At 31.5% G+C, this 14,732-nt stretch overlaps 1 protein-coding gene across 6 annotated transcripts in view; it reads left to right on the top strand.

Annotated features, from left to right (window-relative positions):
- Positions 1-14,732, top strand: part of LOC126770157 (protein outspread) — a 242,345-nt gene that overhangs the window by 165,954 nt on the left and 61,659 nt on the right. For all 6 annotated transcript variants that reach the window (XM_050489355.1, XM_050489357.1, XM_050489354.1 and 3 more), the window contains exon 3: positions 11,284-11,349. In XM_050489355.1, coding sequence (XP_050345312.1) covers positions 11,284-11,349 — 66 coding nt within the window. The remainder of the gene's footprint in view (positions 1-11,283; positions 11,350-14,732) is intronic.

Below are 14,732 nucleotides of genomic sequence, written 5' to 3'. Positions count from 1 at the left end.
TCGAGTAATCATTGAGCTGTCTATACAGCGGGTTCTAAAATAACTCAAGAGGTCAAAAAACTTTAAAATTTTATATTGTTTAAATATAAAAACTCGTCCTTTCGTAACCTCTGGTCACATGTATGCTTAGAAGGTATCGACATTAGAAAATTAATTTATGACGACAACTCAAATAAACGGGTTCTTTATATAATGTACTGTCGCGATGTATCTATATACAATTACAACCAATATATGAGGAAAAGATCTGCATCTTTGATACGTAGAATCAGAGACAGTCCCAACACTATCCTAATGTTTATTGCGAATAATGTGAACGGTTACATGATGAGGCGGATGATCCAGAAGTCTGTGTAATACTCTGGTTTATGTGCTGCATGCATGATCAATTTTATTTAATCTCATCATATATTTGTATTATTTGCTTTTTTATGTCATTAATTAGTTAATAACTGCCTCGTTGGTCTAATGGCTTGATGTAAAGCCGCAGACCCGGAAGTCCTGGGTTCAATTCCCAGGTCGGGCTAATAAAAAGTTATTAAGTTTTTCTCTAAGAAAATTCTCAGTAGGAGCCCGGAGTCTGAAAGTTGGAAGTGTATACACTCCCGTCGTTCGGAAAGCACGTATAGCCGTTGGTCCTGCGCCTGAACTCTTTCCAGTCGTGTCGAATTGCCGTCCCATCGGATTCTGAGTGTATAGAGAATGCACCTGTGTTTGCGCACACACTTGTGCACTATAATATCTCCTGCGTAGTTGACTAATCTCTCTTGAGATTGGCCGATGTGGCCGAAATCGGTCTAGACGACATCAATTAGTTAATTATTAAATCTTATATATTTTAATTTATTATTTTTTGATATGATGTGATTCTAATTCTAATTATTATTAATGTGTGTTATGTAATATTATGTGTAATAATCATGTACCAAAAATAAAATAAAGATATTATTATTATGTATCCATCCATCGTTAATTTTAAATGTTTTTTAATGAAAATAGTTATAGAAATGTATTTATTCATATGTTATGAGTATGACTAAAACAATTTAGTTTTCTCCACTCCAGGCCGTGTTGTTAGACAGATAATGACGTCGGCGCTGTTGAGAAACTAGTTACTTGCGGGTAATTTAGCAAATTGTCCAATTTTTGAAACAACCAATTATATATTGAACAACGCCGAATAATATAACGCCTTTTAGTTAAATCAAAGGTTGAATCGGCTTGCGTATTTCATTAACTTGTAATTGATATCATGAATTGCGAGATTTTTACCAATGATTGTTCTTATGTTTATTATTTTTTTGACATTGGAATGTTTTTTGTAAAAAGTATTATTATATTTATATACAGTCTTTTATTATATATACTGAAAAATATGGATGTTACACACAGCAAATTAATTTTAGCAATGATTGATTTTAAATTAAAAGAATAATATAGCATACCATGTGTATACTAAGATGAACTTGAATAAAAGAATGATTATGTGTGTCGGGGAAATGTCGCAATGAAAACTGTATGATATTACAACAGCGCTGATGAAAGCGTATGTACGTTCTATGGTGCGTACGGCCGAGGGACATTTCATACTAGATGATACAAACAAAAAAAAACTGTTTTAAAGTCGGCTTCATACAACATAATAGGATCATACTATATCACTTTTCATGTAGTATGAAATGTCCCTAAAAACAATTAACATACTACCTGCGTATTATTTTTATGGTGTGTAGTGCGTGCATATATGACGATGATTTTATAATGTATGAATGAGCGAGTAAAATATTAATTATATGAGCTGGTTTTTCGGAGTATCTTTAGATCCTTAGATTACATACATTATTATTAGAAAATATTTCAATAAAATTATATATAACAAATTGTTTCTTTACAAAATACTTGTAATTGAAGAAACTCCATTTAATGTGACATGCGTATAAAAGAGGTCAACGGCATAGAGATTCGTGACTTGATTAATTAGACTAAGATGTCTGTTCTTTGGCAAACACTCTGGTTGCGTGAGTTACGTCTGAGCCTTTGATTATACTGGAGTATTGTCTTTTTTTTAGTAGGCAGGCTGACGTGTAGATTACCTGATGGTATGTGGTGTTCCCATAGACTAACGGAGAAAAGAGGCTCGTGGCTGATATAAACGTTAGCAAACAAAAATAAGAGATTTCTTTGATGTTATCGTGTCTATTATTAAAAAGTTTTAATATATGTGGGTCAAATTTGAAATCAAGTTCCATGTAACGATCCAGCTGAAATTTCAGACTGGGCGCTAGTGACAATATATACTAAATATTGTTGTTTGTTCAAAATGTTTAATTGAATATTTGTTTTTGAAAGTTTCACAGTTTCTTGGTGATTTAAAGAATTGCAATAAAAACTATGCTACGATGTTTTTATTATTACGTTCCACGATTCGCAGCGAACACTCATTAACTCAAGCCTTAATAAATTTACAGTTAAATGACATTTTAATTAAGTAACACGTTAAATACTTTCAAAAGACGAATAAAAGACAATATCTGCATTATGATAGCGGTATTTTAAAAGGTAATTCGGCGGTAATGGTGAATGGTGCTTTCTTATAATAAATTCGCATGACAAATATGGGGATTGTGATTTGAATCGTTTAAATCATTAATATATAGCCGAGATAACCCAGTGGTAAGAACGCGTCAATCTTAACCGATGATCGTGGTTTCGAACCCGGGCAAGCACCACTGAATTTTCATGTGCTTAATTATATTTATAATTCATCTCGTGCAATACGGTGAAGGAAAACATCGTGAGGAAACCTGCATGTGTCTAATTTCACTGAAATTCTGCCACATGTGTATTGTGGAGCAGCGTGGTGGAATAAGCTCCATATCTTCTCCTCAAAAAAGAAGAGGAGGCCTTAGCCCAGCAGTGGGACATTCACAAAGTAAATAAACTCTAAAATAATTATAACTTTTTGTTTGTTGTTGTTTCATTCTGGTCATGTCTGGTCATAAAAAGTGAATGTCGTTCAATAGAAGAAATGTAATACAAAAAGCACGCGTCTGACGTACGTAAAATATATAATAACCAATATTTCCGCAGAACTGTGATGGAAATCTCAAAAACATAAAGAACTCACTTTTTCACTCGTTGAAAAACCGACTTACAGAGTTACGCTATTTTGCTTCCCGTCGTTAAATTTTATAATTATATTATAGGCATATCACTTTCAGATATAACACGATCGTTTTTGGCGGCAAGATCGAGTTTGTTCTGACAGAATAGCTATACTTGAAAGTTAATAATTTACGGATAATATTAAAATGAAACGAGAAAGTTCTTTTGCATTGATATATTTATAGTCTATCGTCACCGTTATGTTTATATTTTATTCTACTTGTCATACATGATATAAACGAAACAATAAATAACAAATTAGATTTTGGTACTGCTCACCATACGTTACAACTCCATCTATGAATTAAATTAACCTTATTATAATTATAACTTTATAATCAAATAAAAAAAGCTCGAAGAATTGATTTATGTAAATTCTTGTTGTATTGTACAACAAACAATAGCATTCAAATGATGAATAAGCTTTGGAACTGGTACGGAAACAAAAAAAAACATATAAAAATGATTATCTACTTTTTAATATAAAGCAACGTTTGTACTGCTAATTTCTAATAACATTAATTTATTTTGATAGATTACTTATTTCAATATCCTTTTTCGAAGCAAAGCAGATTTATGTTCAGTTAAACGCATTATGGCTGCTCGTATTTAATGAAATTAATTCTTTAAAATTCTTCTCTTATAAGTTGTATAACAGCGTAAGTAACTTTACAAAGTCAACTTTCTCCATTCTATCAAGCCAAAATAGATTTTATTGATATACCAAATAAGGAGAGATATTTTTTTATCATTTAATTATTTCGGTCGTAACAAGTTTTGTATTTTTAATCAAAATAAATGTAAATATATAAAGCCTTCATGGTCAGATAGACCATTCACTAAGACTAATTTAAAAAAAATATATTTTATGATCTTGATATAATGTTTATAGTGTAACAAAAATTAACTAGAACAGGAATCAAACATTTATCTTATCGAAATCCTTTTGGAAGCCTAATTCGAAGGTGATCGATTATTATTTGTTCAGGTCCAAACCGAGAATAATCGATTCACTCGAAATCGAATTATCGCAACATATAGATGACATAACAATCATTAGTGATAACATAGTTACAATAGAAATCAATTACGTCTGCGAGGTCGGTACCCCCCGCTGTTAACTAACCATAAACGCACGGTGGACTACGCTGATTAAATTCTTCACATTCGATTTGACATTTAAGGTTTTCATCAAAGAAACCCAACGATACATAAATGTTTCTATAGAAACGGCTATAGTGCGGAGTAGCTAATACGTCTCGCTCAACAAAACAGGCGTGAAATAACTTAGCGCTCAACAGAACACAATCGTGTAAGCTCACTGGATCATTTGTGACAGATCTGGTTCACGAGACGCAAGAATACCTCACACATTAGCAAAACAGTTGAATGAAATTTCGAATCGAACTTTTTCAATCGGTGTCAGTTATTTGTCGAGAAGTGTTCGACATTTCTCGGAAAGACTGCAATTCCCATCACCATTAGGCGGATGCGTCAAAATCACTTAAAGTAATTACGAAAAATAGCCTATAATATATAATTAACCATCTCATACATCGTCAATACACAACCAAACTTGGCAACTAAGATGTTAAGTCCCTTGTGCCTGCAGTTACATTGGCTCACTAACCCTTCAAATCGTAACACAACAATACTAAAATTGCTGTTTGTCGGTAGAATATCTAATTAGTGGGTGAAACCTACCCAGACGGGCTTGCACAAAACCCTATCACTAAGAAAAAAATTTGTGCATCATGTTTTCATCAAATAAATATATACTCATCGAGTAAGAAAACTCGTTTGCTTCTCTCCACTTGAATTAACACGGTTGTTCTCAAGTATTTAATTTTACCACACATGTATAATATCGTTTTGTCGGATGTCAAACTTTAAACTATTTCTAAGCAAATTACTAATATTCGTTGCAGCGTGTAACACGCTAGAGGCTAGGCTGGGCTATAATTAACTGATTCACGACAGGTAGTTGCTAGTTAGCGAGCGGATGAGACACGACCCCAGGACGTTACGCAAGTATTTCACGCTCACAATGTTATAAACATAACAAAAACAATTGTAACTATCTTATTAAGAGGCAATCTTTGTTAATATTGACAGGATTACGAGTTTTTATCTTAACCTTATTATTGCTTATAAAGCATTGTGGAAAGGATGAGATGAAGGCAACTTTTCGGCCTCAGGTATTTCCTACTTTTCCTCCCCTTTTATCGCAACATGTAAATAAATATTTTGAATAATCTTATATGTTCATAATAACGCTTCAACACATTTCAATCTCTTCGCATTTAAATAAATACATATAGTTTTTTTTTGTATATAAAAATAAACAGTCTCATTACGCCACTTTATTTACACATTCTGTGACGTTATATTTGCAACAATGTAAGCGGGGAAGACTCGTTAAAATAATATAAAGGATGCCATCTAAAAATAGCACGCGTCCAATTAAGTGATTACAATAAAACTTTTTATAAAGAATTTCACTTTTAGTTGAGTTATTTAATGTGATTGTAGTAAAAACGTAGTGCTGAATTTCTTGTATGCGCAACTCAAGTGCCGTTCTTTATAATACAGTTCAACCGTCGTGATTCGCCATATGAAAGCTATAATAAATAATAATGCGTTCTCAGCGCGCTTAACTTATCTAAACCTTAAAACATATATTTAACCCGTCGGTTAACCCACACATCGTAAATTCAGCCGCCAAACAGCAATACTTTCTGTAGTGTTCCGGTTGGAAGGTTGAGTGAGCCAGTGTAACTACAGGCACGAGGGACATAACATCTTAGTTCCCAAGGTTGGTGGTCCATTGGCGATGTAAGGGATGATTAATATTTCTTATAATCTCAATGTCTATGGGCGGTGGTGACTTACCATCAAGTGGCCCATTTGCCTGTTAATGAGACATGTATTGATGTTTCTATAACTATTGACTCTTTGAATCGATAGATAAAATATGGCACATTGTTACATTTTCTTGGTAAAATTATCCTGGACCTCAGTATCTACCGTAACTCTAGCCGATAAATCAACGGCAATTCTTATATATAAAGATACCTTTATTATATACAGAATTTTGTTCACACTTTGAAGGGGTCGGTTCATATAAAAATACTTATATGATAATTGTACCAAGAAAATATCTAATTTTATACTCAAGCTATTTCTAAGTCACTTTATACTGTGTTTAAAAGATCTCTAACGTTTTAATAGGTTAATTGGTGTGACATTAGTGTTCACGAGGTGTCAGCTGATTGCCATCTCGTCGCTAATGCCGACTTGTCTTTATCAGCTTAACTGGTGATTGAAATTGTTGAGACGGGCGCTCGGAGTGTATTGTTTAGGGTTTAAGCTATTTGGATAGTTCGCTGTTTCGTCTTAAGGTGGTAATTAGCAAATTGTTAGTATTATTTGATGGTATGTATTTAAACGATTATTTTAATGTATTTTGAAATTATCATATTTGTACTCTTTATATGAAATATATAATACGTATGTATAAGACAACATACGTATTACGGTTTTATCTATATTTTATTTTATTTTTTTTTTTTTTTAAAAATACACTATTTTTTATAGAATTCTATTAAGAATTCTAATAGATCTTAGAGGTATTTATTTGAAATTATTAAAGGATAGGAAAAAAAATAGTTTTGTATAACAGCGAAATATAATAAGAATGAATATTAATATAAAGCTATTAAATAAAGGAATTACAGTTTGACAGATAAAGTCTAAAATATATTATAAGTTCATAAAAAAATAAAATAATAATATATATCTATTATAAAGACGATATTGTAATTGTTGATTATGAAAACATTTACACCGTATTATGTGATTCTAAGATTTATAATTCAATTGAATTTTGTTTTTCTATTTCACAATCATTTATCGTCTATTAAATAGTGGAATGAGTATAAATAGTTATCTGTGTAATAATTTCCATTGTGTTATCTGTTCCTTCCTCGTATCCCGTTATCTGTGGCACAGGTGTGCGGGAGCTCAAGTGTGATTGGAAAGCGTGTCGCGAATGCTGACACATAAATAAACGCGATTTACAACCAAGCGTCGATGTTTGAATTAATGTGTTTGAATTATAATTATAATATTGACAATTGTAATGGATCTTGTTATATTATAAATGAGTTATTCAGTGGGATTTGGGTAATTTTATTAAAATATTTTATTAAATAAAATAACTTAAATTACCAATTTTATTAAACATAAAATAATTTGATAAAATTGTTCGATTTGCGTTTCAAAGTTATAATTTCTTTTCAATATTAATTGTCAAAGTTTCGTTCACAATGTTATCAAAACATTTCTTTTTCTAATATCAAAATGTATTTTATTTAATGATGCGAAAAATAAAAAAATATTTTTATTTTCGCGGCTCCGTTCCTGTCTAAGGCGGCACGCGCGAGTGACAATCATCAACAATCGTCGCCCGCGGGGAAAGTCGGTCGCTATAATAGTAGGCAAGGCGATACGCCCTCTAAGATTACCTCCACTCCCGCTTCGCTGCTGGAATGCAAATTATAAATTGAATCAATATTAATTTAAAAAATAACAGATCAAAACAATGCATTATAATATTTTTTATAATGTTAATTTACGATTATTTAATAATCACATTAGCAATCCGTCAGAATTGCCGAGTTACATGATGAACCTTAATGAAAGGTCCGGTGAACGGGTCAAAATCCGGACGACCACTGCAATTCACAAGCTTATTATGTAATTATAACTAAAATCTTGTAATTCGCTATGAAAAAAGAATCGAGAGGAAACCAGCATATGTTGGATGGAAATTGTGATATATTTATTTACCAATCCTCACTGGAGCAGCGTAGTAAAGTAACCGTCGTAACCTTCTCCTCAAACTTAGAGGACGCCTCAGCCCAGCTGTGGGACGTTTTTGAAACGTATCGTTTAATAATAAAAACTCATCATTTCTGATTTGTATAAATCCTTTTCTTAATATACCTTGATTTTATCAACACTGATTGCTCGCCAGAACTTCCTTGAAACATAAATATTATTCTCATTTAATTAAATTCGACTTTCAAAGTAATTCTTTTTATTACGTCATTTCTCGATCCTCCAAAATCATGAATCGTGTAATATTCTGGAGGATCGTTATACCACGTGGTATTGCCTACATTACTGATGATATTAACTTGTTATTAGACAGTCGAATTCCAACATGGCGTCATCTTGTTAGACGTTTCGACGCATCCGCCGGTTTCCTTTCAAATAAGTATTGTCAATTATTGACGATGATATTTTGTTATTTGGAGCCTTGTTACTTTAACGAGAGCCTTTATTCGGAATCATTAGGGTTTCAACTTTGAGATTACAAATTAGTAAGTTCGCTTTGTTATGAAAGGATGGTTTAAAGCGGTAGTTGGTTTGAAAATATATATTGGTGTTGCTATTAGAATATATATATATATATATATATATATATATATATATATATATATATATATATATATATATATATATATTCGTATCTATTAAAAACAACTTTAAAAAATACAATTACTTTTTACATTTTGTCCAGTGTAATTAGAGGTACACAGTTATATATAATGTCACGGGTGAGTTTATCGTCGGTTCGTCTCCACAATCTGAACCTAAGATAGCAATGGCGCTTATCAATTCTGTTATGTATGTTTTTCTATTTGTCTGTGTGTATTATTTAAATAAAGGTCAATGTACTTACAAAATAACCTAACATCAACTGTAACAAGCCATTATTACATAAGTATAGTAAAAATCCTTTGGAATTTATTAACGCTCATTAATATGGCAACACTATTGTCTCGCGCCTCATTGTTCGACGCAAAAACTATGAATACGTTAAACTAAGAGCAGTATGCAAATATATCAGTATCAGTGAAAGTGCCGTGTTCTTGAACGCATTAAAGTAATTATCTTACTGTTTTACAAAGAGGTCGCATAGCTCGGCAAACTGGGTAAAAAATGTTTTTCATTGATTTCACTCAAAATACGCAAGAGTATTTGGTTATACAGCTTAAACAATTATTTTATTTATTAGATGTTGTTTTTTTTTCTTTTTGATGAAAGCAATAAACTGCCTCATTGTTCTAATACCTTATAATGCAGATCTTGAAGTCCTGGGTTCATTCGAAACTAGGATCGCGGTTTGTTTTGTTAGTAAATTCTCATGAATAGCCCTTAGTTTGGCAGTTGGTAGTATCACACTCCTGTTCCTCGAAAAGCACGTAAAGTCAAATTGCGGTCCACCTCATCGTCGTAAATTTAATCAGGACTTTTACATACTAACTAAATAGAAAACAAGAATGTTTCACATAACAAATAATGAAACAAACTATATTAAAACGATTACTAGTTAATCTCTTAAATCCTTTCGTTTTGTTTCGTAATAAAACCACGTTTAAATTATACAGTATGTTTTTTTTCTATCGTTATACACAGGGTTAATCTAAACAATTGTTTTATACGCAACAGTAACTTAAAACAATGAAACACGTGCGTTCTTTCGTAAGAGTGATATAACTATTACCCGTCTAAATTATAAATATCATTCGACGATTGATTTTAATACTATTATAGGGTACTTGTTATTTATGTTTCATAATAGATAGTTATTTGATACTGTTGTAGTGTTTATACTATTTCGCATTCACAATGATATTTTAATTATATATTAACTGTAGCATTGTTCGTAGTTGCTTTGCGCTGTTTGTTAAATATAAAAGTGATATCAAAATCGATTAATTTTTATTGTCTGCGATGATTCTGATATTACTTGGATTTAAATGCAACGTATAAGACTTCGATAACGAACTTCTATTTTCATTTTTTTTCATATTTGTCACATTGTTAGAAGTATTTTTTTTATTAGCAATAGGCAAATGCGTCTCATGACTATCAACTCACATTACTATTATATACAATGAAACTATTCGTTTAACTGTCAATGCATCTAAGATGTTATATCCCCTGTGCCTGTACTTACACTGGCTCACCCAGTGATATACACACATCTGCTGTGATAACAGTCAAGCGCTAGCCTATTTATTTAAAAAGATAATAGGAACAGCAATGCAACGTATTAATGTTCAGCGGTAAATATTTATAAGTCGGTGGCCGGTGATAGAACTCCTACGACCAGTAAGATTTAGTAATAGTTAGTTTTAAAGATTAATACCTGTTCGCTTGTATTAGCATAACGGACACAAAAGGTCAACGAGGTCATGATCAGTGAGTTCTCACTCAAATTCGCTTTCTAGATTCGCTTAAAATCCTCCTAAATAGGACTTCTTTAATGTTAAAGCCATACCTGCTAACAAATTCATATAACAGAATAAGATATTTTCACATAATTAACATTTGTACTCACAGCGGGAAGTACTTTAATGTAAATAATATCGATTTGAAATAGTTGAATTCTATTTTTCAAGGTTATATGTCGTAGTAATGTATTTGATTAGCTTGCGATTTTTTCACACTATATTATAATATTTCGAAATAAAGAATTCCAAACCCGGCGGATATTTGCTAATCGATTGAACATTTTAAACTGTTTGTTGTTCCCACGAATGGACCAAGGCAAGAATAACCAGCGATGTTTGATAGTCTTGTCGTTTTTAACTTGCAAATCAAAAACGCAAACCGTAAAAGAAAACGTATTTAAGTAAATGCATTGTTAAACGCAAATCAGTTTTCGAATGCGTTCTTAAATCAATATTTAAAAAAAATATTTTTTCTCACTCCATACCAGTTCATTCATCATCCATACCAGTCGGCAGTGGTGCCAACTTAATACCACTCGATATATTCGATATACTTTTATCTCAAATATATAAAGATTTCTAGAGGATATCTAGAAACTCTACACCACCACTCTACACCATATATTTTAAATGCAAAAGTAACTTTGTTTGTTATGCTTTAATGACTAGACTGATTTTGATGAAGTTTGCTACGAAGCAAGCTTGTATCCCTAGAAACGGAACATATATTTTTTTTTATCTGGGCAGGTAACCCAGGCTGACATATGTATGTTTTATATGAGGTACTATATTTAAAATTTCTTTGTTTCAGAGATGGCAGCGGAGGTGGTTTGTTTTATATGACGACGGAGAATTAACCTACTCTCTAGACGAACACGTGAGTACCGCATTACTTTACTTAATATTTCTATGAATAGTCAACAATCAAAATTACTAAATATAATTTTCGAGAAGCGGTCTAAGATATAAATATATGTAGTAACGATTTCCACGACTCTTTTGTTTCTATGTATTGCTTAGAGTGTTTTGATAAATAATTTCGTTAGATTCGTAGAAGGGAAGACATTTCATTAAATATTTCGTCACGAAAATATTAAATTGTAAACGTAGGAAAGAACATTGAAATTCTTGTAAACTCACAGCAGTAAACGGTCGTGAAATGTCACAAATACGATATTAACCATAATAATTATAATATTTCAAGAATACACGCATCAAAATAGCTTAACATCAGTCAGTTGTCAACATTTCACGGGTGAGTAATGAAGTGAGTTCTTACAGAATAGCACTGCTGATCAGTAATATAATAAAATATTTCTTTTTATTATTTTTGTAATATAAAGAAGCCCGAAAATAAAGATGAACTTTGTGATGAAAAGTAGAACTATGAGAGGAATGACTTGTGCAAAGAAGAGAGTAAGTATGTGATAAAGGGAAGAGCATGTCTGACTCCAAATAAATGGAGTAATTGCTAGTGAATTATTTAAATTTATATTAAAATAAATAAACTAAATTCTTATTAAATGTCAATTCTATTTTTAATTGAGCAAAAATGAAAAATAAAAATGAGATGTAAGAATCAGTATATCGCCAAGTGATTTCGTCTCCGACATATTCAAAGCCAATACTACATGCCCACTTCGTCTTATACTTTATTTCACGCAAATATAACAGTTGAATGTCTGAAGTTGTTTTTTAAGTATTGTGTAATTTTTTTTGTCATACAATACTTTCTTAAAAATCGTACTTATTAACTGGTATTTTATTTCCTTTATATTTTAAATTCAAAAATTTAATAATCATATCTCCCAATTGTATATTGATAAGTCACCAAGTTGACACTTCATTTTAAAATAACTGCTATTTATTAAAACAGCGTATAAACATACTATGTTGCCTATACACACACTAAATGAATAATATATTATTAAGACGTAATGTTGTCGTAAAGCAATTCGAATAAAATACAACACCTTTAAGATTTCTTACAACATATGATAGTAATATTAGTGATCACTCTCAATTAGGATAAACGTCTCTAAAAGACTAAAAACATATTCCATATCCTTGTAAAGTTCCTGCAAGTTGTCTACATCGGCTGTCATCTTTCTATTAACAGGGCTGTGAGTTGTGTCTAACTTAAACTCTTATTTACTTCAACACTTCGATTTATATCCTGGGATATAAATCGAATATTCACACACGGCCATCTGATCCCAAACTAAGCAGAGCTTGTGCTATGGAAACCAGACAACTGATATACTACATTTACTACTTTTCTTTTGTAAATACATACTTATGTAAACACTTACACCCAGACTCAGGACAAACAGACACGTTGGATGGACACACAAACTCATCCCACTCGCACACATTTACGCACCTCTCAAGGACATACATATTTTTAATATATAGTACTAATATAATTGTTCTCTGTAAATGTTCCATCTTTTAATTTTTCCTCATACGCTGTTATACAAAATTATTTATATTATTTCACGTTGATTGTTACTTTTATATTGTACGGCCTTATTTTTATATTAAGTTATTGCAGAACAACTATTTTATGTAAAGCTATTGATTACAAATAAATCATAAAAAAGGAATGAAAGTACGAATTAAATTCTATTAATTTAAAAAATACACTTTCAATTAATATTGATTATTTACCAATTAGGGAAATAACACACTCAGGAAATTACCGTCTTGATCAATTACTATCGATCAAAACGTCTGCTCCAAAAATTTTTTTTTATACATACGTTTTCGTACCTAATATTCATGCCTAAAATATTTGCCTAAAACAAAATTTTCCTTTTTTTACACTTATAATGTTTAGTTATAGTATTAATAATAAATTGTTCATGCAGTAGTAGTAGTAACAGTAACAGCCTGTTAATGTCCCACTACTGGGCTAATTCCACCACGCTGCTCCAATGCGTGTTGGTAGAATACACGTGTGGCACAATTCCGATGAAATTAGACCCATGCAGGTTTCCTCACGATGTTTTCCTTCGCCGTCAAGCACGAGATAAATTATAAACACAAATTAAGTACATGAACATTCATTGATGCTTGCCCGGGTTTGAACCCACGATTATCGGTAAGGATGCACGCGTTCTAATCACTAGGCCATCTAGGCTTATTAATTGAATTATTAAATTGTTTAAGCACAGATAAAACTGTTTATTTGCATTAAATAAATGTTGACAGCCCTAACTATATAACAGATACAATCCAGTCTCAGGTTATACCCGTAGACCGTAGGCTTGTAATTGACTTGCTAGTTCAAACGCTACCGTATCCAGCCGTTCACCCCTTGAGATCAGGAAAAAAACACATACATACAAGTTCAACTTCTTTACTTAACCGGTTAATACTGAATTGATTGAACTCAACCTTAGACTATATAAATGTCGTAAAATTAATTTGTTGTGAAAACAACACGAGTATTTATCACTTAATTATAATTAAAATATAATAAATATGCTTAATAAGGTTATTAATGATTAAATCATGATATTTTCGGTATTAAAGTACAGACATTAGAGGTGTTTTTTAAACACATTAAGTATTTAAGGTTAACGTTTTGAATATAATTATGACTGTAATAAAATCCTACAAATCAATTTTCATCCATTTAACGTCTATATTTGCAAAACTTAGGTAATTAAAGAAAAAAATACAATAAAAAATTTAAAAATGTACTTTAAATAAAAACTTCATTACCTTAAATAAAACGTGAGATTCGCTCTACTTACATTTTCATGACCTCATTCGTATCGATAGCTGACTAAAAAATTAGAAAACCGCTACCAAGCACCCCCGCAGCTGGTAGTCACAATCCACTGCAGTGATCATGTTTAGACGCACTTATTGTGTTCATAATATGTATATAAGTAAAAACATGCATTACCAAACACGTAACCCGTCTCACACAGTGTAAGTAAGCAGGCGTCGTTCACGTATTAAAATCAAATCCTTACATTTCTTTATATCTTTGCACATTAATATTCATTTCAACTTAGCACATATGAATTTTAATACACGCCTTATCTAGATGTTTTCACCGTCAAGCGCAAGAAGATTTATAAATAAAAAAAAATATCCTATGAAAATTTAGTAGGGCTTTCCCGTAATTGAACTCGCTACCTTCAGTAAATATACACGTTACAGTAACTAGGCCATCTGAGCCGTTATAATGGATTTGGGAGTTATTACATTTGACTTTTTTAATCAGATTTATATTATTCGGTTTAA

The sequence above is a fragment of the Nymphalis io genome, chromosome 8 (assembly GCF_905147045.1).
Source record: "Nymphalis io chromosome 8, ilAglIoxx1.1, whole genome shotgun sequence".
Taxonomy (NCBI): Eukaryota; Metazoa; Arthropoda; class Insecta; order Lepidoptera; family Nymphalidae; genus Nymphalis; species Nymphalis io.
This window is presented reverse-complemented; position numbering and strand designations above follow the sequence as displayed.